A 25,868-nucleotide genomic window follows, 5' to 3' on the forward strand; every position below is an offset into this window, starting at 1 on the left:
TCTAACACTCTGGATTAAATGGCAGACTTACAGTGTTAGCAGACATGAATTCACTTTAAACAAAATGTTGTAGACCACAAAATCCACTTTTATTTGGTAGATTTTACATCTATGGCCAAATAGAAAATATTAGGTTGACACAGTAATCTAGAATTTACCTCTGAAAAAAAGTAACGTGAGTCTGTCTAACCATATATTCCGAACTCAACAGTAGGATCATGTATAAGGCAAATGCAAGTTATTTTTACCATGATTCTCAAATGTGAATTGAATGTTACAGTAGCAAATACTTTTGACCTCTTGTGATGAGTCAGAACTAGAACTTAATTCTTGGACTTTCACATTTTTTAAAAAGTGTATTTCTGGGATGATCATAAACATTTTATGTTGTGCATTTTTACGTTTACTTTTGAAAGACAGTTATAAAAGGTTGTTTTTCAGGAAAAAAAAATCTGATGTAAAAATGCAAATTTATGTTGCAAGATGCTTCATGAGTCCCTTCGAGTGGTTTTAATTTTAAAACTACATCAACAGTAGTTGTTTATTACTAGTTGGAAATTCCAGGGCACACAAATGAATGTTCAATTTGTAAAATCAGTTGACTTTCCATGTCATGGCTACCACTGTTTAGTAGATAATTTATAATAGAAAACTAATTATTGAAAAGATCAAATAAAGTTCCAAATTTGTAGTGGGTAGTGAGGTACATCTTTTTTTAAATTAAGGGCCATTTCCCATGAATTTTACTCCGGCTGTTTGGAGCAGAAGAAAATAATTGATCATATCCTTTCTTGTTTTCTTGTTCCCTGATCCCTCCCCACTTTTGCTCTTTAATAGCAATACTCATTATTTTGGTAAATTATTTCCAGGTAAGACAGGTAAGACAAAATTTTACGAAAAGTAACACCAGGAATAGGTTTTGTATAGAAGCTCTCCTTTTAAACACTGCTCTTTGCTTATAAGCTAAGAATTATTATTGGAATTGAGAGCAATAATTTTTAAGCCAAAAGTGTATATTTTAGCTAAATGTTCCAGATTATGCAGTAAATACCCAAGTGAATAACTGGCAAGAAATGAGGTAAATGAGTTCAGATATTCAAAAGATGATTAAAAACAAGTCTGCATATTAATAGCCTTCAAAGTAATTCTGATGTTCATATTTAACATCATTTAACATTTATACATATTAGTCACTGGAGCTTTACTTGGAGTACATCCACACGAAAAACCAATTATTTATTAAATTTTCCTTTCTTAGCAATAGCCTCTAAATTTGCAGGCCCACCCCAAACTGTTCCTAAAAGATCTCTTTCATTCTGTAATGCTTCCTCCAAATATAGCTCTCTGCCTGAACAAACAGATTTTTTCAAAGCTCTGATTACTTCCGGTGGCCCTTGGATGAATTGCTTTAGCCATTCTTGTGCCTCTTCTAGAGATTTAGTTTCATCTGAAGACTGCAAGACCTCTTCAACCATTCCTATGTGTAGAGCGTATTTTGAATCCAGTTTAAGGGCCCCACTCAGCACTTTGAGAGCTTGTCTACTTCCGATTATTTCAACTAGCCGGGTGGTGCCACCCCAGCTTGGTATTATGCCCATCTCTTTGTGGACGAATCTGATCTTACTCTCTGGAGTCATTAACCTGTAAGAGAAAAAAGAAAAGCTTAATTGTAACTCTCTGAGTGTGTGTATATATGCCCTAATCATAAAGTACTACCCATTCATGATCTGATGTGAACTCTCCACAGATCTTTATAGGTAGATATATTAAAAACAATGTTTGAAAAATATGGCTGTTTTGTCTAGAATTTAATTCACTAATAGTATTTAAAACTTCCTTTGAAAACAGTATCAACATTTTTTGTTGTGCTTGTTTACCCTTTGCAAACAAGAACCTACTCTTTGTTTCTAAAAGCCCAAAGTTGGTATTTCTTGAGTGGTGACCTAATGAGAGGATCTGGATCAAGTGAAAGTATGGGAGTAGGAAATGTTAGGTGCATACTATGAAAAACAAACAAGCATATTAAGTTAAGACTCTCAAAAGTCCTTAGGGGGAAAAAAACCGTTTTAAATACAGCATCTATTCAGCAAATATTTACCAAGAACTACCAATGCCAAGTGGTGTTTTAGGTGCTGAGACTACAGGAATGACCAAAATAAAATCCTTGTGCTCAGGAGCTTGTTGTCAGTTTGGAGAGAGAGGCACTAAACTATTATAAAGTCAGTGGCAATGAGTGCTTTATAGCAAAAAAAGAAAAAGAAAATGAGGCAAGAGACTATTGACTTGAGGATATGTGTGCTGGGGGTGTGCTATTTGGGACGAAGAAGGACTGAACATTTGAGCAGCTACCTGAGGAAGTGAGCAATACAAAAATCTGGGAAAAGATGTTCCAGGAAGAAGGAATTGGAAGTGCAAAAGTCTTGAAGTAGAACTGCTTAGTATCTCTGGAGACAAGTACAGTGTAACTGAAACATGGGGAATAAAATGAGAAGCACACTTACAGGCCTTAGTAAGGAGTTCGGATTTTATTTATTTTTTAAGTGTGCAGTTATTTAGAGGAGGTCAACCAAAGAATTAGCGTCTGACACTTTACAAGGGCTGCTCTAGTTGACATGTGCATGACGACCTTATTTAGCATTTCAAAGCTCTTACACCATTTTTTTTAAGGAACTGGCAATACAACTATTGCAGAGTTGGATTTAAACCTAGGCAGGTTGGCTTCAGTATCTTCATGGTACACATAATAGTTAGCTAGGCAAGGTAGAATCAGGTATACCAGTAAGAAAGTTATTGATAGAGGCTTGGATTAGACTGATAGCAGTGAGTTTCCCTAACGGGTTCATTTTCCCCAATCATGGGATTTTTATGAATAGGATGATTAATAAGGAAAGAATAGCAATAAAGGGGAGTTAACACAAAGAAATTGGTGGGCATAGCAAACGGCCTGACATTTGCCAGTTCAACAGACTGAGTAAAGTTACACGATTTAGGAAATGCTGCTGATGCGTTTTACTTTGAATGCATGCTTCAAAAAGCTTTCACTTTCAAATTACTCAGTACAAAAAAAGAAGACCTTAAGTTGGTTTGGCTTTCCAACGTTGTTAAATACTGAAATGCAGGTGATTTGGTTCTATTAGCACTAAGAACAAAAAACTCAGTCTTTGACCCCAGAGAATTCTGACAAATGCCCATTTATTAACTCACTGGGAAACTTTGTCTTCACAGTTGTGAATTTTTACAAAGGAAAATATGCCTTGATTATGAACAATTGCTTCTAGAGGCAAATAGCTATGAAAAATAATAGTTTTCAAGAAATAATTTTAAAATTGGGAGGAAGAAAGAACAAGTCTTATAAAAATCTGAATTTATCACAACATTGTAAGAGGAATACTGCTTTGTTAAACAGAAAAGAAGGTCAAAAGGAATAGAAATTATAGAAATAATGTCTAATATTCTTAGAATAGGAATATTGTCAATATTGAACCCAATCCTATAGGCTTTTCACATAATACATTAAATATGTAACTGTTCTGAACTGAATCCTGGAATTGGTTCAGAGCTGTGCCTATATGGAGTAAAGGACTATGCCAGGAATAAATTCATTTAGAATCAGCTGAATATAAAAAGTGGTTAAAGTCCTAGATGTTGGATTAATGTAGATGAGCTTATGACAACAAAAGTTATTACCTATGTAAGTACATTCATATTTGGAATTATTTGCTTCTAAAGAAAAATCATCATCATCTCGATGGTGAATTTTTTCCATTTGCCTTACTTTATAAGGTAAAGTATGTCTTTTGGAATCATATTTTACAACTCCAACAAATATTTTACAACTCAACAAATTTTATCTTTGTAAAACACCTTTTGTGATCAAAATCTAACATCCATTCTTTGCAAACTGTATACCTTGGGTGTGCTTGTGTACTGATATACATTAAATATATATTAAATAAATATGACCAAAAAATTCATTGGTGACAAAAGAACACAAGTAGTTTCCTCTAATAAACACAGCATTCAGATGGTAACCTTTACAAGACTAATTTAACCTAAAACTTAAAAGTTTAAATATAAAATTTAAAATGCTGAAAAACCTAATTTAAGAAGGACATTGTTATATTATCAACAAGATGTATCCCAAAACAGTTTCCTGATAGATCCTACAGGATTATACACTAATTCCTTCCAGAGTTTAGATGCAGTTGCCTGGTAATATAATTATTGCAAGGTTTAATCTATGCAGAGTAATGGAAGACTTAGTTCTTATAATTTTGAAGACTTATGACAGACTTAATTTATAAAGCCATATTAAACTAGCTTTTTTTTGACAAGTAAAAGAATGGTGTCTTCTGACTGTTTAATAGCATAATCATTGGCAATGTTTAAAATTTCCTCTGACATCCTGGGGCAAAGGAGATGAGATGAGATTAATCAAATGTGGATATACTTCTTGTTACCACTGTCTGGATGAAACAATGTTATAGGAAAAACTACTGACAACTGGGGAAAGAGTTTCACTTTTGACAGGTGATACAAAGTCAAGTGTTGATGGCACCAGGAAAGACTGTTCAGTGAGTTACTACTTTTTGATGTAGTAACTTAAGTTTCAGGTCTTTGAACAAATGTATTCAAGAACATTCTAAAAAAAAGTTATCAAATGTTACTCTAATAGGAACTTTTTAGTGGAAAAGTTGCAAAAAAAACCCCAAAAAAACAAAACAAAACAAAACAAAACAAAAAACCAGCCTTTTTTGTAATGTTGATTATTAAAGCAAGGTACTCCTAGTAAATTCTGTGATGAAGGATGGAAATATAAATAATTGAATTGGAAGAATGTACAGCTTTGATGTGTCCTAGTGCACATACTCAGGGGCCAGACCGCTGGGCTTGAAATCCTAGCATGACCACTAGACTGGCTACATACCACACATTGTAAAATATAGTGAAGGCAAAAGAAACGTGGTACAAAGAGGAGAGGAAGATTCATCTCTAGATCTTAGGAAGGTACTTAACATCTCTGCATCTCTTGATAGATACTTTGAACATACGTACTCCACAATTCTTTTATAGTGTCTTTATATTTTAAAAAATCTGTGTGAAATTGCCTCAGACAAGTCTACAAGAGAATACAGTATTACCTACTTTTATTTCGAAATATAAAAGTTGTACATATTTTGTTGTCTGATACATAATAAACTCTATGTATACTAGCTTTTATTACTATTAAGTTGGTGGTATTGATAGGTCAGTAAAAATAACAGTAGTGTTTCTGCTAGTGAAGTAGTATAAAGTTGTCCCCTGGATTAAAATCACATAACCTCTAAATATTCAAAGTAAAAGAGCTATGCTCAACACTGTATAACCAGCAAACACTCTTGTTCTTCGATGCTGGTTATATAAATGGAGACCAAAAGACATACTAAATTTTTATATTGCCAAATAAAATTAGAAATAATGCTGTATTCTACTACAGATACAGTTGAAGCAGAAGATTGCAAGCTGATCTTTTAAAAAACAGATAAGACACTTATCCCTCTAAGATTTCTTTAAAGAGAACTGTTCAATACAAGTAAGATAAATATCTTGAAATTTTAAACCATTGATGTTACAAAATTAACATCATGTTACACATTTAAAGTTTGGAATCACTGATTTAAGTATAAATAAGCTTTAGTTTAGGGCCAGAAACTCTGCTAGTCCGTTTACACTGATTGCATAAAGGGCCAAGGACAACAACGTAAATTGCTCACATGGGGAAATATAGCATAGAAAATTATAGAATTAGCAACAGCATCTCTGACCACAAATAATACTTTTTACAATTATGCCTCAAACATAAACTTACTTGTTCACACATATATTTTCCTGGCACCTTCTCCCTTTTGTTTTCTACCATCTATAACATCACAAAACAAACTATGGAAAAGAGAACCCAAAAATTCTCCCTATAATCTCAGCTTTCTGATTTCCAAGTCTCAGATGATTGGCTTCATGAGTTTCCATTCATTTTATGCAAAGAGACTGCTTGAATAAGAAGGTATATAGTTGAATGTATGAAAATTTTTATTTGTGTGTGTGGTTGAGAGGGGGGAGCAGACATAAAAATGTTTTGTGATATTTAAGTCTGATTTTAACATTCAGTAATCCTGGCATGATCAGAGGTAGATTTTCTTGATGTCACAGCTCTGAAGTAAGAACTTCCAAGTAATGTGGTAACTACAAAAACAAAGCAACATGGGCAATGTGACTGCTTCCTGAGGAGGACATCTCCTATTCAGAGTAAAGTTACTTCCAAATCAAAAATGGGATTTGTTATTTTCGAATTGGGGTGGGGGCGGGATTGTGTGTGCATGCATTTATTTGTGTATGTGCAAGTGTGTGTAATATTGTACTTTATTTATTAAGCCAGTATTTTTTTTTTTTTTTTTTTGAGACAGAGTCTCACTCCATTGCCCAGGCTGGAGTGCAGTGGTGCGATCTCGGCTCACTGCAACCTCTGCCTCCTGGGTTCAAGTGATTCTCCTGCCTCAGCCTCCCAAGTAGCTGGGATTACAGGTGCCCACCACCACACCCGGCTAATTTTTGTATTTTTAGAAGAGACGAGGTTTCACCATGTTGGCCAGGCTGGTCTCGAACTCCTTACCTCAGGTGATCCACCCGCTTCGGCCTCCCAAAGTGCAAAAGGCTACCTTGTAAGCTCCTTTGGGATAAGCATGTTTATAGCTCCCTTTCTTTGTAATATACTTTGAACTAATGCGTAGCAGCTGGAAATGCTAATACCTTGGCTGAGGGTTATTTATATTCATGAAAACAGCATTAGAGATTGAAAACAAATCAGATAGGCAGGCTCTAATTGGATAGTTGAGAATTTTATTTCACTAGGGAGATAAAGGAATAAAAATGTGCTTTTCATTTGGTGTATAAACAGCTCAATACCCCAAAGGAGAAATGGGAAAAGAAAATGCAGAGAATTCATACACATATAAATAAGCCAACATGAAAATTTATGCATCACCAAAAATCTCTAAAAAGGCAAATAAAATTTAAATATAATTTTTGATTATCAAAATTATAAAAGATACCTTAAAAGATTATACTCATTGTAAGAAAGGATGCTCTCAAACATTTTCTGCTGGTGGTAATATAAATTGGTAGAATGTTTCCTAGAAGATAACGTAGCAATTATCAAAAGCCTTGTTAACACTGCATATCCTTTGATTAAGTATTTGTGCTACTTACATGATTTATTTTCAGGAAATAATCTGAAATGTGGGTAAAGCCTTTTGCATAAGGTAATTATCACAGCATTAATCATTTTAGAGAAAAATTGGAAACAACAGACCAACAGAAAATCTCTCAACAGACATAACTGCAAGTGGAAATCTAGTACATGATCAGGTGTTATCTCAAATCACTGGAACACAGAAGGCTTTCTAAAACAAATGCTGTTGGGACAAATAATCATTTGGAAAAAAGATGAAATAAGATCCATTACTCACACCATACATGAAAATAAGCTCAAAATGGATTAGATATATAAATGTAAAACACAAAACCATTCAAGTACTAGAAGAAACACACATGAACTTCTCTATAACCTTGGTATATGGAAAGGCTTTTAAATTATCACTCGAAATCCAGATGCAACTTTTAAAAAGATTGACAGATATGACTACTTTCGCGCGCGTGTGTGTGTGTGTGTGTTTAGATGGAGTCTTACTCCGTTGCCCAGGCTGGAGTGCAGTGGCACGATCTTGGCTCACTGCAACCTCCCTCTCCCAGGTTCAAGCGATTCTCCTGCCTCAGCCTCCAGAGTAGCTGCAACTACAGGTGCGCACCACCACACCTGGCTAAATTTTTTTATATTTTTAGTAGAGACAGGGTTTCATCATATTGCCCAGGCTGGTCTCGAACTCCTGACCTCGTGATCCGCCTGCCTCAACCTCCCAAAGTGGATTGTGTTTTTTTAAAAAGGCTTGCATGGCAAAAAAGAATAAAAACCAAAAACAAGCAAAGTCAAAAGACAAGCTGAGCAAATATATGCAAAACATACCACAGATAATGACACTATCCCTAATACTTGAAGAACTTTAAAAAAAATTGAGGGAAAAAAACAAATATCCTGTTGAGAAATAAGCAAAATGTGAATAAATAATTCACCAAAATTTTTTTAAATGGTCCTTAAGACATATAAACCATAATCAACTTCACTTTAACAGAAATGGGCTGTGTGCAGTGGCTCATGCCTGCAATCTCAGCACTTCGGGAGGCCATGGATCACTTGAGCTCACAAGTTTGAGACCAGCCTGGGCAACATGATGAAACCCTGTCTCTACAAAAAATACAAAAATTAGCCAAGTGTGGTGGTGCATACCTGTAGTCCCAGTTACTCCGGGGGCTGAGGTGGGAGGATGACTTGAGCCCTAGAGGCGGAAGTTGCAGTGAGCAGTGATCGTACCACTATACACCCCAGCCTGGGTGAGACAGAGCAAGACCTTGCCTCAAAAAGAAAAAAAAGAAAAAAGAAGAAAGAAATGCATATTACAACTATGCTGAAATGTTGTTTCTTACCCATGAAATTTGCAAATTCAAAAGTTTAATAGTAGGCTCTGTTGACAAGGCTAAGTGAAACAGACTAGAGGGAATGCAGACTTGTCTATCTCTTATGGAAGAAAATTCGGCAATAATAAATATTCATTAACTCATTAATATTTGTTTAACTTTTGATTCAGCAATCCTATTTCTAGTGTTTATCCTTAAGATATGCCACTAGTATTACTAAAAAGTATACATAAAGTTATTCAGTGCAACATTCTAACATATTCAAGACATAAAATAAGGCTGGAAACAAGGGAAAAAATTTAAACTGAATGCAAAAACTAAAGGAAGGTATTTTCAAATGAAATCACATTGAGGGAGAAAAGGAAAAATCAGGCAGACAGCTAAGGCTAGTCCTTGGAGAAATAGCCTGAAAAATCACAGCTACAGGCACAAACAGAACAGCCTGGGGAAAAACTAAACTGCAACTACACTAATAAGAAAGCAAGACCCAACAGAGCCTTTTTTCCTTTGTGTGATTAGCGGGCTTCCAGGAAAAAGGTTCCTCCCCTTTTCAGGCATATACATGGTAGGCTCTGTGGGAACTTGCACAGGATCGGGGGTGGGCTTACCTGAAACAGACCTGCAAGTTACACAAACAAGAGAAGCTGCACTTTGTGCTTACCCAAGACATACCCACAGCTGCACAGATAAGGAGAGTTACACAAATAGCTACAGATGAGGGGAGTTTCTTATAAAAGCTTTTGGATTCAACTGTAAAAACAGCCACCCACTCGGGCCCCTTCTCCACTGTGAAGAGCTTTCCTCTTTCACTTATTAAACTTTCACTCCAACCTCCCCCCTTGTGTCGACGCTCCTTAATTTTCTTGATTGTGAGACAAGGAGCTTGGATAACACCTCAGACAACGAGACCATTCACCCAAGACCATTTCAACATCCTTTGAAGGAAAAACAACAAAAACAACAGTGAACTAATCTAAGTAACTTTTGAACACAGTACAATACTTTACCCTTAGTCTGGGTGAAAAAAATATATGATACACAAAGATAAAACACAATAGCAAAATGTTAAAAATCATTGGATCTGAATGAATGGCACAGGGAAATTACTTGTGTTACTCTCATGCCTTTTCTGCAAGTTTGTAATTATTTCAAAATTTAAAATTAAAAAACACAATTCCAGTTTCTCTCTCACACCAAATTCAATAGTAAAATATTAAATATTAGATATATAGAAATGTGTACATGCCTTTTTTGCCAAAAGCTGATGCTAAAAGCCAAGCAGTCTGTCATTTTCTATTTTCTAAGGTAGTTTTGAGAGATTTTTCTCTATTTTCCCATGTTTTTAGAATAATATTTTTCTCTATTTTCCCATGTTTTTAGAATAACTAGAATTAGAAAGTAGAATCAAGGAATGAGTGTTTTAAGTACTTCCTGAAGCACATTCTAGAATCTTGATCTTGAAACCAAGCTAACCATTCATACTACAGGTATGTTTAAAATAATATCTATCAGAGAATCCTTTATAAATTAGGTATACAGTCATGCATTGAATAACAACATTTCAGTCAACAATGGACTGTATGACAATGGTCCCATAAGATTATAATGGGGCTGAAAAATTACTATAGCCTGGTGATATCATAGCCATTGTAATGTCATAGAACAATGCTTTACTCACATTTTTGTGGTGATGCTGTTAAAAACAAACTTACTGCACTGCTACCTGTACAGAAGTATAGCACATACAATTATGTACATTACATAATACTTGATAATAATAAATGACCATGTTAATGGTTCAGGTATTTACTGTACTATGCTTTATTTATTTATTTATTTTGAGAAAGGTTCTCACTCTGTCACCCAGGCTGGAGTGCAGTGGTGCCATAATGGCTCAATGCAGCCTTGACCTCCTGGCCTCAAGCGATCCTCCTGCCTCATCCCCCGCCCAGTAGTGGGACTACAGGCATGTGCCACCATGCCCAGCTAATTTTTGTATTTTTTGTGTCTCACTATGTTGCCCAGGCTGGTCTCCAACTGCTGAGCTCAAGCAATCTTCCTGTCTTGGCCTTCCAAAATGCTGGGATTACAGGCATAAGCCACCACACCCGACCTATACTTTTTATTTTAGAGTGTACTCCTTTTACTTTTATATGTAGAAATTAAATGTAAAATGGCCTCAGGCAGGTCCTTCAGGAGGAATTCCAGAAGACAGCATTATCATCATATAGTAGGTGACAGCTCCATGCATGCATGTTACTGCCCCTGAAGATCCTGACTCTATGTAGGCCTAGGCTAATATGTGTGTTTGTCTTAGCTTTAAAAAAAAAAAAAAAAAGATGAATAGAATAAAAATAGAAAAAGCTTATAGAATAATAATATAAAAAAAGAAAATACTTTTGTACAGCTGTACAATGTATTTTGTGTTTTACATGAAGTGCTGTTATAAAAGAACAAAAAAAGTTTTTTTAAATTAAAAAGCTTATATAGTACAAAAGTTAACAGTTAATTCTGTCTTCTGGAATTTCTTCTGAAGGACCTGCCTTAGGCTGTTTACATTTAATTTTTTATATATAAAAGTAAAAGGAATACATTCTAAGTGTACAGTAATGTCCTAGGCCTTCACATTCACTCACCACTCACTCACTCACTCACTCACCCAGAGCGACTTTCAGTCCTGCAAGCTCCATTCACCATAAATACCCTATATGAGCTTTCAGTTTTTTATCTTTTATATGGTACTTTTACTGTACCGTTTCTGTTTAGATACACAAATACTTACCATTGTGTTACAACTGCCTACAGCATTCAATACAGTAACAGGCTTTATAGGTTTGTAGCCTGTGAGCAATAAGCTATACCATATAGCCGAGGTATGTAGTAAGCTGCACCCTAGATGGTATAATTAGGTTTAACTACATACTATGATGTCTGCACAACAACAAAATCACCCAATGACACATTGGTCATAAAGTGTTCCTATCATTAAGCAATGCATGACTGTATGTAGGTACTATTACTGTTTTCTAAAAAGTAAGCAAACATTAAAAAAAATAAAAATACAGTTTACAAAATTAGAATAACAAAGTTATCACTTTTCACTGGCAATGAAATAGAAATATAAAAGTTAGCAACAAATCTGACAATTAAATTCCCTATGCCAAGCCCATATGTGGTAGGTAGATTGGCCCTGAAGAGATGACCTAATCCCTGGCAACTGTGCATGTGTTACCATACATGGCAAAAGAGACTCGGCAGATGTAACTAAAGTCACATCCTTAAAATAGGAAAATTTTCCTGGATTATCTGAGTGGACCCAATCTAATCATGAGAACACTTAAAAGCAGAGAAAATTTTCCAGCTGTAGTCAGAGAAATGAAGCATAAGGATAAATAAGAGAGATTCAAAGTATGAGAGGAATTTGACTCGCCACTGCTGGAGGAGCCACATGGAAAGCATGAGAAGGAATTCAGAAAGCCTCTAGGAGCAAAGACTCATCCCCGAGCTGGCAGCAAGGAAACAGGGACTTCAGTCCTTCAAGTGCCAAATTCTACCAGTTGGAACCTGGATGAGCCTGGGAGTTAATCCTCCCCTACAGTCTTCAGAATCCACTCCACTTAGATTTTGGTCTCATGAGACAAGGTTTAGAAAAACCAGCTGAGCCCAGCTGGACTTCAGACCTATACATCTGTGAGATAATACTGTGTTGTTTTAAGCCACAAAATTTGTGGTGGTTTGTTATAGCAGCAACAGAAAACTACTACATGTATTAACATTTTCTTAATTTATATTTCATTCTAAATATCTTTAATTTGTCAAGGTGGATTAAAAATGAGAGGCTATATTGTTTTATCACATTTCTAGCTTTTCATTTCCTCACATCAATGTTGTCACTAAAATGGAAACATAATGCTTGACTAGATTCTGACCATTGAGAAATACCAATTTTTAATTCATGTTAGTTTTTTGCTTTTAAAAAATGGTTTTTAAAAGCCATTTTCTCTTGGAATATTTTACATGAAAAGTATGACTCAAGTGAGGGTCTATTGATGCAAAATGGAACTGAGTGTTTCTGACATATGTATTCATTACATCTATTATCAGCTGGTGCTCACAGGGTTTTGGGGGAAGGGAACAGTGTTAGAATGCTACATGAGTTCATTTCTTTTATATATTCATATTAAGTATCTCCGTCTGCTGAAGTACTTCCATTGGCATGGATGAAAATGTCAGTTGAGTGAATTCCAGGCAATTCTCCAAGGTAAGAAAGTTAAACAAGCTAAAAGGGCCAACACACATAAAAGAAGGAACATATCTTTTTAGCAAATAATATCAAAGCTTTCCGTGTTGTTTTAGAACAAGCAGACATTCTTAGGAAATAATTAAAACAATCTGTCATAGAAAATAACTGGTGAGGTATTGATAAAATAAAGGGGAAAAAATCAGCTAGAGGAACTTGTACTGATTTATCACTTCCTGGAAACTGGGGCTACCAAGGTAGTTCATTCAGTATGCAATCCTCTCTATTAGCCTCTAACATTTAAGAACTATAGTTGCTTTTGGTATGTGGGTTTTTAAAAGGCTGAATAGCCTAGGACAGTGCTTGTCAAATTTCTCTGGTCAAGGATCAATTTCTTCATTTTTAAAAAAGCTGTCTAATCGATTGCAGACCAATAATTTGGTAAAATATAACAAAAACATATTACTAGAAAAATGAAACAGAAAACCAAGGCATAAGTTTTGTGAATGGCTGTGCCTAGCACATGTGGGTGCTAAAATATGTTTAATAAACAAACACCACTTTCAGAAAAGCTGGTCCAAAAATGAATAAGATTTCATCAGAAGCTTTTTGACAAAAGCACCTGGTATCTCCAGATACTGAGAGTAGGCAATACCCTCAGACATCTTGTAACAAATAAAATTAAATATTTTATGAAGCTCTAGGATTCATCACATTTTCTTCAATTAGAGAATGACAGCTAGGCAATTTAGCAGTATTAAAGGATTATTTTTCCTGCTATTGTGCTTTTCTGTTCTAAACCTTAATACACTTAAACATCGATGAGAAATCAATATGAAGGATGGTGCAAAAATCTAATAAAGATGAACACCGGAATCTACGTTAGAGGGTTTTCACTTGTTCCAAATGACATCTAGAAAGTCTTAATTTTCTTGAATTTTCATTTTCTTTTACACAGAGGATTTTTCAGTGTAATAACACACACTTGCATATAGCTTAAGATTCTGTTTTTTTTCTTTTTCGTGTTGCCCAGGCTGGAGTGCAGTGGCGCAATCTCAGCTCACTGCAACCTCCACCTCCCGGGTTCAAGCGATTCTCCTGCCTCAGCCTCCCGAGTAGCTGGAATTACAGGCGCCTGCCACCATGCCCAGCTAATTTTTGTATTTTTAGTAGAGATGAGTTTTCACCAAGTTGGCCCGGCTGCTCTCGAACTCCTGACCTCAGGTGATTCACCCACCTCGGTCTCCCAAAGTGCCGGGATTACAGGCCTTACCCACTGTGCCCAGTCTTAAATTTTTTTAAATTATACATTGAGATGTACATTTTATATTTATGTGTTGAAATTATATATTTCATAACTACCTGTATTTCAATGTAAAGTGAGGAATGTATTTAATACTTTCACACATAGAACATTTCCTGTTTAGTCACATATCAAGCATAAAGCCAATGACTGCTTTCTCCTCACATAATAAAATGTAGTAATAGCAGCATTCTAATGCAATCTGCACTGATGACAGCAGAGGGCACTGTCATATAAAATAACCTTTTTTAATTGTGCATAAGAATTCTGTCCATTATTGAACACTAGTTTTCAAGAGGTTAGGATTTCTGTAAACTGTCTTATACACCAAAAAAACTGGAAAATCTCTGTATGTGTGAACATGAAGTGACATATTTTAACGGATGAATTGAAACCTGAGTCATAAATTATAAAAAAGAAAAATATAAAATTTACTGTTTTTCATAAGTTAGCATATGAATCTTTTCTCATTCTATTTCTACTACCATATGATGCCATTTATATGAAGTCAAAAAAATAAAAATTATATTTATTTTGGAATATTTAGCTTATAAAACTATAAAGGAAAGCAAGAAAGTAATTACCATAAAATTCAGGGTAAAAGCCAAGTTATGAATACAACAGGAAAGTTCTTGAAGGAAATTCAAAGTGCTAATCCAGTGAACACATGAATAATAAGGAAGTGAAACAGTCTTATTGCTAATATGAAGAAAGTTTTAGTGGTCTGGATAGAAGACCAAACCAGCCACAGCATTTCCTTAAGCCAAAGGCTAATCCAGAACAAGATTCTAACTCTCTTCAATAGTACAAAGGCTGAGAGAGGTAAGGAAGCTGCAGAAGAAAAGTCTGAGACCATCAGAGGTTGGTTTATGAGGTTTAAGGAAAGAAGTCATCTCCATAATATAAAAGTGCAAAGTGAAGCAGTAAGGGGTAACATAGAAGCTGCAGCAAGTGATCCTGAAGATCTAGCTAGGGTTATTGATGAAGGTGGCTACACTAGATAACAGATTTTCACCGTAATATCAATGATCATTTGGCAGTATTCCCTGTGAGCCAGTGGTGACAATGGCCATGGGGCGACACTCCTCCACCTTTGGAAAGGGGAGAGAAGACTGGAAAGGTCTACGTCTTGTGGTCTGAGTTACAGGTCAGGCAAGTCAGAATACCAGCTAGACTTCTAAAGTTTTTGACTGTAGTGTCAGGCTCCCAGACAGCACCTCTGGACTTGTCCAGAGTCTAGTGGAAATCACCACCCTGCAAGGAAGAACACAGGACTGGTTGGCTTTGCCACTTGCTGATTATAGAGTCCTAGTGCCTCAAGTGAACATAGGAGGTATCCAGGGGGTGGTTATGGAAGGCTTGGGCAAGACCCAGTGCTGTGCTAGCTTCAGGTTTGACCCAGCACAGTCCTAGTGGTGGTGGCCATAGAGCTACTTGGTTCACTCCACCCTCAGCTCCATGGGACTCAGCACAGGGAAAGAGATTTCATTTGTTTGGGAAAAAGTAATGGAAGAGAACAAGAGTCTCTGCCTGGTTATCCAGAGAATTCTTCTGGATCTTCTCCAAGACCATCAAGGCAGTATCTCCACAAGTCTGCAAGAACCACAGCATTACTGGGCTTCGGGTGCCCTCTAAAGCAGACACAGCTCAGACCATGACACCTAAGTCTTTCTGAATATCTGGAAAGTCTTCCCAAGAAGGACCACTACAAACAAGCTCAGACTGTGAAGACTATAATAAATACCTAATTCTTCAATGCCCAGATACCAAAGAACATCTACGAGTATCAAGGCCACCTAGGAAAACATGTACCCACCAAATGAACTAAATAAGGCATCACAGACGAATCCTGGAAAAAGAGATATGTGACTTTTCAGACAGAGAATTCAAAGTAGCTGTTTTGAGAAAACTCAAAAGAAATTCAAGATAACACAGAGAAGGAATTCAGAATCCTATCAGATAAATTTAAGAACAAGATTGAAATGAAAAGAACCAAGCAGAAATTCTAGAGCTGAAAAATGCAACTGGCATACTATTGAAGAATGCATCAGAGTCTTTTTATGGCAAAATTGATCTAGCAGAAGAAGTGAGCTTGAAGACAGGCTATTTGAAATACAGCTGGAGGAAACAAAAGAAAAAAGATAAAAAAGCGTTCCTACAGGATATAGAAAATAGTCTCAAAAGGGCAAATCTAAGCATTATTGGCCTTAAAGAAGAGGCAGAGCAAGAGAGAGGGTTAGAAAGTTTATTCAAAGGAATAATAACAAAGCTCTTCCAAAACCTAGAGATAGACATCAATATCCAAGTACAAGAAGGTTATAGAGCAGTAAAGCAGATTGAACCCAAACAGAAGTACCTCAAAGCATTTAATAAACTTCCAAAGGTCAAGGATAAAAACATGGTCTGTAATAAAGAAAGGATCCCAAAAGCAGCAAGAGAAAGGAAACCAGCAACACACAATTAAGCTCCAATATGTCTGGCAGAAGACTTTTCAGTGAAAACCTTATAGGCCAGGAGAGAATGGCATGACATATTGCAAGTGCTGAGGGAAAAATCCTTTCATGCTAGAATAGTATATTCTGCAAAAATATCCTTCAAACATGAGAAATAAAGATTTCCAAACAAAAGCTGAGGGATTTCATCAACACCAGACCTGTCCTACAAGAAATATTAAAGGGAGCACTCTAATTGGAAAGAAAACGATGTCAATGAGCAATAAGAAATCATCTGAAGGTACAAAACTCACTAGTAATAGTAAGCATACAAAAAAACACAGAATATTAAAACACTGTAACTGTGTCTTAAGTAGAAAGACCAAATGATGAACCAATCATAAATAATAACTAAAACAACTTTACATGACATAGACAGTACAATAAGATATAACTAGAAACAACAAAAAATTAAAAAGCAGGAGGATAAAGTTAAGGCATAAAGTGTTTATTATTTTCTTTTTGCATGTTTGTTTATCCAAACAATGTTCAGTTGTTATCACCTTCAAATAATGGGTTATAAGACAGTATTTGCAAGCCTAATAAGATACAGTATTTGCAAGCCAAAAAATGTAAAAGATACACAAAAAAATTAAAAGCAAGAAGCTGAAACAAATCACTGAGAACATCATCATCACAAAAAGGAAGACCGGAAGAAAAGAAAGAAAAGACCACAAAACAACTCAAAAAACAAATAAAATGGCAGGAGTAAGTCCTTACCTACCAATAATAATATTGAATGTACATGGACTAAACTCTGCAATCAAAAGACATAGACTGTTGATGGATTAAAAAAAAAAAAAAAGACCAAATGACCTGTTGCGTACCAGAAACACATTTCACCTATAAAGACACACAAAGACTGAAAATAAAGGAATGGAAAAAGATATTCCATGCCAATGAAAACAAAAAGAAAACAGGAGTATCTATATTTATTTCAGACAAAATAGATTTCAAGACAAAAATTGTAAGAAGATGAGGAAGGTCACTATATAATGATAAACGGGCCAATTAAGCAAGAGGATATGACAATTTTAAATGTACATGCCACCCATCACTGGAGCACCTGGATACATACAGCAAATATTATTAGAGCTAAAGTGAGAGATAGGCCCCAATACAGTAATAGCTGGAGACTTCAACACCCCACATTCAGCATTTGATACGGTTTGGATTTGTGTCCTCACCCAAATCTCTTGTAGAATTGTAATCCCTAACGTTTTAGGAGGAGGTGACAGGATTATGGGGGCAGCCTTCCCCCTTAGTGTTCTTGTGATAGTGAATGATTTCTCATGAGATCTTGTTTAAGCGTGTAGTACCCTCCCCTTTTTCTCTCTTTCTCCTGCTCCAGCCATGTAGGATGTGCCTGCCTCCCCTTCATCTTCTGCCATGACTGTACATTTCCTGAGGATTCCCCAGCCATGCTTCCTGTACAGCCTGTAGGACTGTGAGCAAATTAAACCTCTTTTCTTTATAAATTACCAAGTCTCAGGTAGTTCTTTATATCTATGCAAGAATGGACTAATACAGCACTGGACAGATCTTCCAGACAAAAAAATCAACAAAGAAACATCAGACTTAATCTGCACTATAGAAACAATTGTACCTAATAGATATTTATGCAATATTTCATCCAACAGCTGGAGAATACACATTCTTTTCCTCAGCACATGGATCATTCTTAAAGGTAGACCATATATATTTGGTCAAAAAACAAATCTTAAAACATTCAAAAAATTAAAACAACATCAAACATCTTCTGTGATCACAATGGAGACTAGAAATCAATAACAAGAAGAATTTTGGAAACTACACAAATACATGGAAGTTAGACAATATGCTCCTGAATGGCCAATGGGTCAATTAAAAAATTAAGAAGGAAACTGAAAATTCTCTTAAATGATAATGGAAGCACAACATACCAAAGCCTATACAGCAAATGCAGTACTAACAGGGAGTTTATAGCTATAAGTGCCTGTATGAAAAAACAAGAAACATTTCAAATAACCTAATAATGCATCTTAAAGAACTAGAAAAGCAAGAGCAAGCCAAACCAAAAATTAGTAGAAGAAAAGAAATACTAGGCCGGGCGCGGTGGCTCAAGCCTGTAATCCCAGCACTTTGGGAGGCCGAGATGGGCGGATCACAAGGTCAGGAGATCGAGACCATCCTGGCTAACATGGTGAAACCCCGTCTCTACTAAAAATACAAAAAACTAGCCGGGCGAGGTGGCGGGCGCCTGTAGTCCCAGCTACTCGGGAGGCTGAGGCAGGAGAATGGCGTAAACCCGGGAAGCGGAGCTTGCAGTGAGCTGAGATCTAGCCACTGCTCTCCAGCCTGGGCGACAGAGCGAGACTCCGTCTCAAAAAAAAAAAAAAAAAAAAAAAAAAAAGAAAAGAAAAGAAATACTAAAGATCAGGGCAGAAATAAATGAAATCAAAATTTAAAAAAATACTGACTGGGAATGGAGGCTCACACCTGTAATGCCAACACTTTGGGAGGCCAAGGTGGGTGGATCACGAGGTCAGGAGTTCGAGACCAGCCTAACTGACATGGTGAAAGCCCATCTCTACTAAAAATACAAAAATTAGCTGGGCATAGTGGCACGCACATGTAATCCCAGCTATTCAGGAGGCTGAGGCAGAGGAATCACTTCAATCTAGCAGGTGGAGGTTGCAGTGAGCTGATATCACACTGCTGCACTCCAGCATGGGCAACAGAGTGAGACTCTGTCAAAAAAAAGAAAGAAAAGAAAAGAAATACAAAAGAGCAATGAAACAAAAAGTTGGTTTTTTTTGAAAAGTTAAACAAAACTGACAAATCTTTAGCCAGACTAACAAAGAAAAAAAAAAAAGAGGAATTCCAAATAAATAAAATCAGACATGAAAAAGGAGACATTACGACTAATACTGCAGAAATTCAAGGATTATTAGTGGCTACTATGAGCAACTACATGTCAATAAATTGGGAAATCTAGAAGAAATGGACAAATTCCTAGACACATACAACCTAGCAAGATTGAGTAGAAAGAAATCTAAAACCTGAACAGACCAATAACTAGTAAAGAGATTGAAGATGTAATAAAAAGTCTTCCAGTAAAGAAAAACCTAGGATGCAATGGCTTCATTGTTACATTCTGCCAAACATTTAAAGAAGAACTAATAGCAATCCCACTCAAACTATTCCAATATTCTGAAAAATAGAGGAGGGAATACTTCCAAACTCATTCTCTGAAGCAAGTATTACCCTGATACCAAACCAGATAAAGACACTTTGAAAAAAGAAAACTACAGGCCAATATCTCCAATGAATATTGATGCAAAAATCATCAACAAAATACTAGCAAACTGAATTAAACAATACATTACGAAGATCATTCAACATGATCAAGTGGAATTTATCTCTGGGATGCAAGGATGGTTCAACATACACAAATGAATCAATGTGACACATCATACCAACAGAATGAAGGACAAAAGCTATATAATAATTTGGATTCATGCTGAAAAAGCATTTGATAAAATTCAATATCCCTTCATGATTAAAAAAAAAAAAAAAAAACACCAAGAAACTAGGTATACAAGGAACATGCATCAATATGCTAAAGGCCATATATGGCAGACCTTCAGTTAGTATCATACTGAGTGGGGAAAAGGTGAAAGCCTTCTCTCTAAGATCTACAACGCAACAAGGATGCCTACTTTCACAACTGTTATTCAACATAGTACTGGAAGTCCTAGCTAGAGCAATCAGACAAGAAGAAGATAAAAGGGCATCCAAATTGGAAAGGAAGAAATCTAATTATCCTTGTTTGTAGATTATACAATCTATGTCTGGAAAAAGCCTAAAGTTGAGAAATAAAAAATCAACATACAAAAAATCAGTAGCTTTTCTATATGTAAACAGTGAACAATTTGAAAAAGAAATTAAAAGAGTAATCCCATTTACAACAGCCACACATAAAATTAAATACCTATGAATTAACCAAAGAAGTGAAACATGTCTATAATGAAAACTATAAAACACCAATGAAAGAAATTGAAGTGGACATCAAAAATGAAAAGATATTCTACGTTCATGGATTGGAAGAAACAACATTGTTAAAATGTCCATTCTACCCAAAGCAATCTAGATATTCAGTGTAATTCCCATCAAAATATGAACGACATTCTTCACATAAATCAAAAAAAAAAATCCTAAAATTTATATGCAACCCCAAAAAACACAGAATAGCTAAAACAATCCTCAGCACAAAGAACAGCCCAGGAGGAATCACATTACCTGACTTCAAATCATACTACAGAGCTACAAAAACCAAAATAGCATAAAAACAGACAACCAATGAAACAGAATAGAGAACCCAGAAACAAATCTACAGATATGCAGGCAACTCATTTGCAACAAAGGCACCAAGAACATACACTGGAGAAAACACATTCTCTTCAATAAATGATGCTGGGAAAACTGGATATTTGTATGCAGAAGAATGAAGTTAGACCCCTATCTATCACCACATACAAAAATCAAATCAAAGACAAAAAACACCCAAAAAGCAAACAACAAAACACATACACACACACACACACAAAGGAAAAAATAGATTAAAGACATATTTAAGACCTCAAACTCTGGAACTACTACCAGAAAACACTGGGGAAAATCTCAGGGTCACTGTACTTGGCAAAAATTTCTTGAGCAATATTCCACAAACCCTTTCTCACATTGTTATTAAGAACTACTTGACACTGGGCAATTTGTGAAGAAAAGAGGTTTAATTGACTCATAGTTCCATAGACTGTATGGGAAGCATGGCTGGGGAGGCCTCCGAAAACTTACAATCATAGCAGAAGACGAAGCGGAAGCAGGCATATCTTCACATGACAGAGCAGGAGAGAAAGAGCGAAAGAAGTGCTACACACTTTTAAACCACCAGATCTTGTGAGAACTTACTCACTTATCATGAGAACAGCAAGGGGGAAGTCTGTCCCCATGATTCAATCACCTCCCACCAGACCCCTCCTCCAAAACTGAGGATTACAATTCAACATGAGATTTGGGTGGGGACACAGAACCAAACCATATCAACAATTGAATTCATAAAGATAGAGAATAAAAAGATAATCACCAGAGTCTGGGAAAGGTAGTGTGGAGTTGGCAGGGAGATGGGGATGGTTAATGGGTACAAAAAAAATAGAAAGAATGAATAAGGTCTATTTGACAGAACAGGGTGACTATAGTCAATACTATAATAATAACTTAATTATACATTTAAAAATCACTAAAAAAGTATAACTGGATTATCTGTAACACAAAGGATAAATGCTTGAGGGGATAGAAACCCCATTTTCCATAATGTGATTATTACATATTGCATGTCTGTAGCAAAACATCTCATGTACTCCATAAATACATACATCTACTATGTTAAAAATTAAAAAAAAAAAAAATTGTTTTCAACCCTCATGGTTGGCTTTCGACCCTCATGAAGATTTAAGGAGTTCAAGACTTCAGTGGAGGAAATAACTGCAGATGTGATGAAGTAGCAAGATAACTAGAATTAGAAGTAGAGCCTGAAGATGTAACCAAATTGCTGCAATCTCATGATAAAACATGAATAGATGAGGAGTGGCTTCTTATGGATGAACAAAATATGTGGTTTCTTGAGATGGAATCTATTTTTGGTGCAGATGCTGTGAACATTGTTGAAATGACAACAAGGATTTAGAATATTACATAAATTTATATTTGAAAAATCAATGGCAGAAAGAAGTTCTACTGTGGGTAAAATGCTATCAAACAGCACTGCATGCTACACAGAAATCTTTTGTGAAAGAAGAGTCAATCGGTCAACAAACTTCATTGTTGTCTTAGTTTAAGAAATTGCCACATCCACCTCAATCATCAGGAAGCACCACTCTGATCAGTTAGCAGCCATCAAAATTGAGGCAAGATTCCCCACCAGATTACATCTCCGTGAAGGCTCAGATGCTTGGTAGCATTTCTCAGCAATAAATTACCTATTAATTAAGATAGACGCATTGTTTTTTTCAAATATAATGCTATTGCATATTTAACAGACTATAGTATAGTGTACACATAACTTTTATACACACTAGGAAACAAAAAAATTCGTGTGACTCACTTTATTGTGATATTAACTTTATAGGGGTGGTCTGGAGGAAACCAAACCTGTAATATCTCAGAGTTATGCCTGTACCAAGATGGCAGATTTAAACCCAGTTATATCAATACAACATTGGCTATATATATGGAACAAACACTCCAATTAAAAGGCAGAAATTGTCATTCTGAATTAAAAAGCAAAACCGTAGTATATGTTGTCTACTAGAATCTACTTTGAACAAGGCAGCCAAGTTAAAGATGAAAGGACAGAAGAAGATACACCACAGAAATCTTAACCATAAGAAAACTGGGAGCCAGGCATGGTGGCTCACGCTTGTAATCCCAGCAGTTTGGGAGGCAGAGGTGGGCCCTGGATCATGAGGTCAGGAGTTCGAGACCAGCCTGGCCAACATGGTGAAACCCCATCTCTACTAAAAGTACAAAAATTAACCAGGAGTGGTGGCAGGCACCTGTAATTGCAGCTACTCAGGAGGCTCAGGCAGGAGAATTGCTTGAACCCAGGAGGTGGAGGTTGTAGTGAGCTGAGATCATGCCATTGCACTCCAGCCTGGGCAACAGAGACTCTGTCTCAAAAAAAAAAAAAAAAAAAAAGAAAAAGAAAATTGGAGAAAATTGGGATGGCTATATTCATATCCGAAAAAACAGACCTTGACTGAATCCTGGGCCAGAAAAAAAAAAAAAAAATTAGTATGATAACTGAAAAAAACTGAATGAGGTCTGTAGATTAATTACAAGTATTGAATCAATGTTAATTTCCCATAATTGCACTGTGGCTACATATGATACTAACATTTGGGGAAACTGATTGAAAGTTATGTGGGAGTTACATGTATGATTTCTGCAAGTTTGTAATAAGTGTATAGTTAGAGCAAATGAGAAGTTGAAAGTATTTTAAAAATTCAAATTTCTGCTCTTCCAAAGATACTACTAATAAAAAAACAACTCACAGGCTGTGAGAAAGTATTCTTGCTCCTAAGGCTGTGGATAGTATTTAGTATTACAGTCGAGATAGACATAGACACATGAGCATACTTCACCTCTGCTACTATAATTATTGCTATCCCAAGGAATTTTACACAGAATATATAAAAAACTCCTACAGTTCAATAATAATAAGACAAATCAATTTTTTTTAAAGAGTCAAAGGATTTGAAGCAACAAAGAAGAAGATATATCTAATGGCCAATAAACACAAGATCCTCAACACCAGTCACTGTGGAAATTCAAATCTGAAATCACAATGAGCTCTCACAATGGTTCCCACCCATCAAACGGCTAAATCTAAACAGCTTGACAGGTGCAGCTGGAACTTTCTTCCACTGCTTATGAGAATAAAAATTATACAACCAACCTAGAAAATATAAGAAATCAATATATTTGCTGCTTAAGTTAACATACACTTACACTTACCATATCACCCCAGCAATTCCACTCTTAGATTTTCACCCAAAAGATATGGCAACATATGCCCACACAAATACTTATACATGAATGTTCACAACAGCTTTATTTATAATAGGACAAAACCAGAAATAGCTCATGTGTCCATTAATGTATGACACTTACTGTGCTACATAGGCATAGAAAGCAATACTACTAAGCAATAAGATGAACAAACCACTGAAAAATGCAAAAACAGATAAATCTCAGAAACAAACTTTAATATCCACATAATAAAATACTTTCCAACATTAAAAAGGAACAAAGTATTCATAAATGGTACAACATGGATGACTCTCAAAGTAATTATACTGAATTAAAGGCAGACATTAAAAAGTACATACTCTATGAAATGTATTTATGTAAAATTCTTTTTTAAAAATCTATTTTAAAATGAGAAAGTGATCAGTGTTTACCTTGGTGGGAACTGACTGGGAAGAGGTATACGAAGACATACAGATAGGGGTGATAAAAATGTTCTCAATCTTGATTGTGGAGGTGGTTACATGGATGTATATATGCATCAAAATCCATTTACACCATACAATTAAAATGGATTCATTTTATTGTATGTAATTTGTAGCTCAACAAATTTAATTTTTTATTTAATTTTTTATTTTTTTTTGAGACAGAGTCTCACTCTGTTGCCCAGGCTGGAGTGCAACGGTGTGATCTTGGCTCACTGCAACCTCCACCTCCCAGGTTCAAGCAATCCTTCCGCCTCAGCCTCCCAGGTTGTGGGACTACAGACAGGCATGTGCCACCACACCTGGCTAATTTTTTGTATTTTTAGTAGAGATAGGGTTTCACCATGTTGGCCAGGCTGGTCTCGAACTCCTGACCTCAGGTGATCCACCCGTTTCAGCCTCCCAAAATGCTGGGATTACAGGCATGAGCCACCATGCCAGGCCTAAAAATGTTTTAAATGTACAACATGATGTTTTGAAATATCTAGAGCATTACATGCCAGCGCAGAACGACTTTCTCTTCAGTGTCTGAAAGTGAGACAAAAAGTTTACTAGAAGTCTTCTCTTAATGTATACTCCAATATTTTTCTTAGCTAGGGTCAAGCGTATAATGATTTTTTAAAAAAATGGCAAGGCCAGGGTTAGCCCAAAGACTGAAAAACATTCCAAATGAAAAGACAATGAGTTTCAAAGTATGCCAGAATGTTACCATATTGGCATTGGTAAGAGACAGTTGTATAAGGTAATCTTAAAACTCTAAGCCAGAATATTATGTGAATACTTACATACACTTTAGGTTAAACATTATGCTAAAACCTATATATTCACTATCTTATTTAAATTTATAGATATTTAAGGGAGATACTTCATTTTATAGATAAAGAAACTGAGATGAAGAGAGGTAAAATACTTGTTCAAAGTCAAATAGGTAAAAGTGGCAAACTGGGATTCAGCCTAGGTCCACCTGCCATCAGTGCTCAGGCTCTTTACTGTTTTGCCAGTTTACCTCTAATTATGCTATATATACTACCTTTTGCATTATAAAGAGGCTCCAGTGTGTGAGCCTGTACAGATAACTTATGGAGCAGTGTACTGGTCCCTTTATAGCTAGCTGTGTTAGTAGGCCTTGGGAATGGTACTGAGAAAGCAGTTTAGATGTCTAAAGCATTAGATTTTACAAAATGTCATTTCTATATAATATAGCTATCAAATACTGA

The 25,868-nt window shown here is 35.9% G+C and overlaps 1 protein-coding gene across 7 annotated transcripts in view; it reads right to left on the reverse strand.

Annotated features, from left to right (window-relative positions):
* Positions 1-67: 67 nt before the first annotated feature.
* The window catches only part of LOC105465575 (ethylmalonyl-CoA decarboxylase 1), a 54,361-nt gene continuing 28,560 nt past the window's right edge, over positions 68-25,868 (reverse strand). For 5 of the 7 annotated variants that reach the window (XM_071096413.1, XM_071096414.1, XM_071096415.1 and 2 more), the window contains one exon: positions 68-1,641. In XM_071096413.1, the coding sequence (XP_070952514.1) occupies positions 1,233-1,641 (409 nt within the window). In that variant the 3' untranslated portion in view covers positions 68-1,232. Of the gene's footprint in view, positions 1,642-23,346; positions 25,180-25,868 lie in introns of those variants that run through there. The other 2 variants (XM_011714052.2, XM_011714053.3) reach the window with 2 other exon arrangements.

The sequence above is a fragment of the Macaca nemestrina genome, chromosome 5, assembly GCF_043159975.1.
Source record: "Macaca nemestrina isolate mMacNem1 chromosome 5, mMacNem.hap1, whole genome shotgun sequence".
Lineage (NCBI taxonomy): Eukaryota > Metazoa > Chordata > Mammalia > Primates > Cercopithecidae > Macaca > Macaca nemestrina.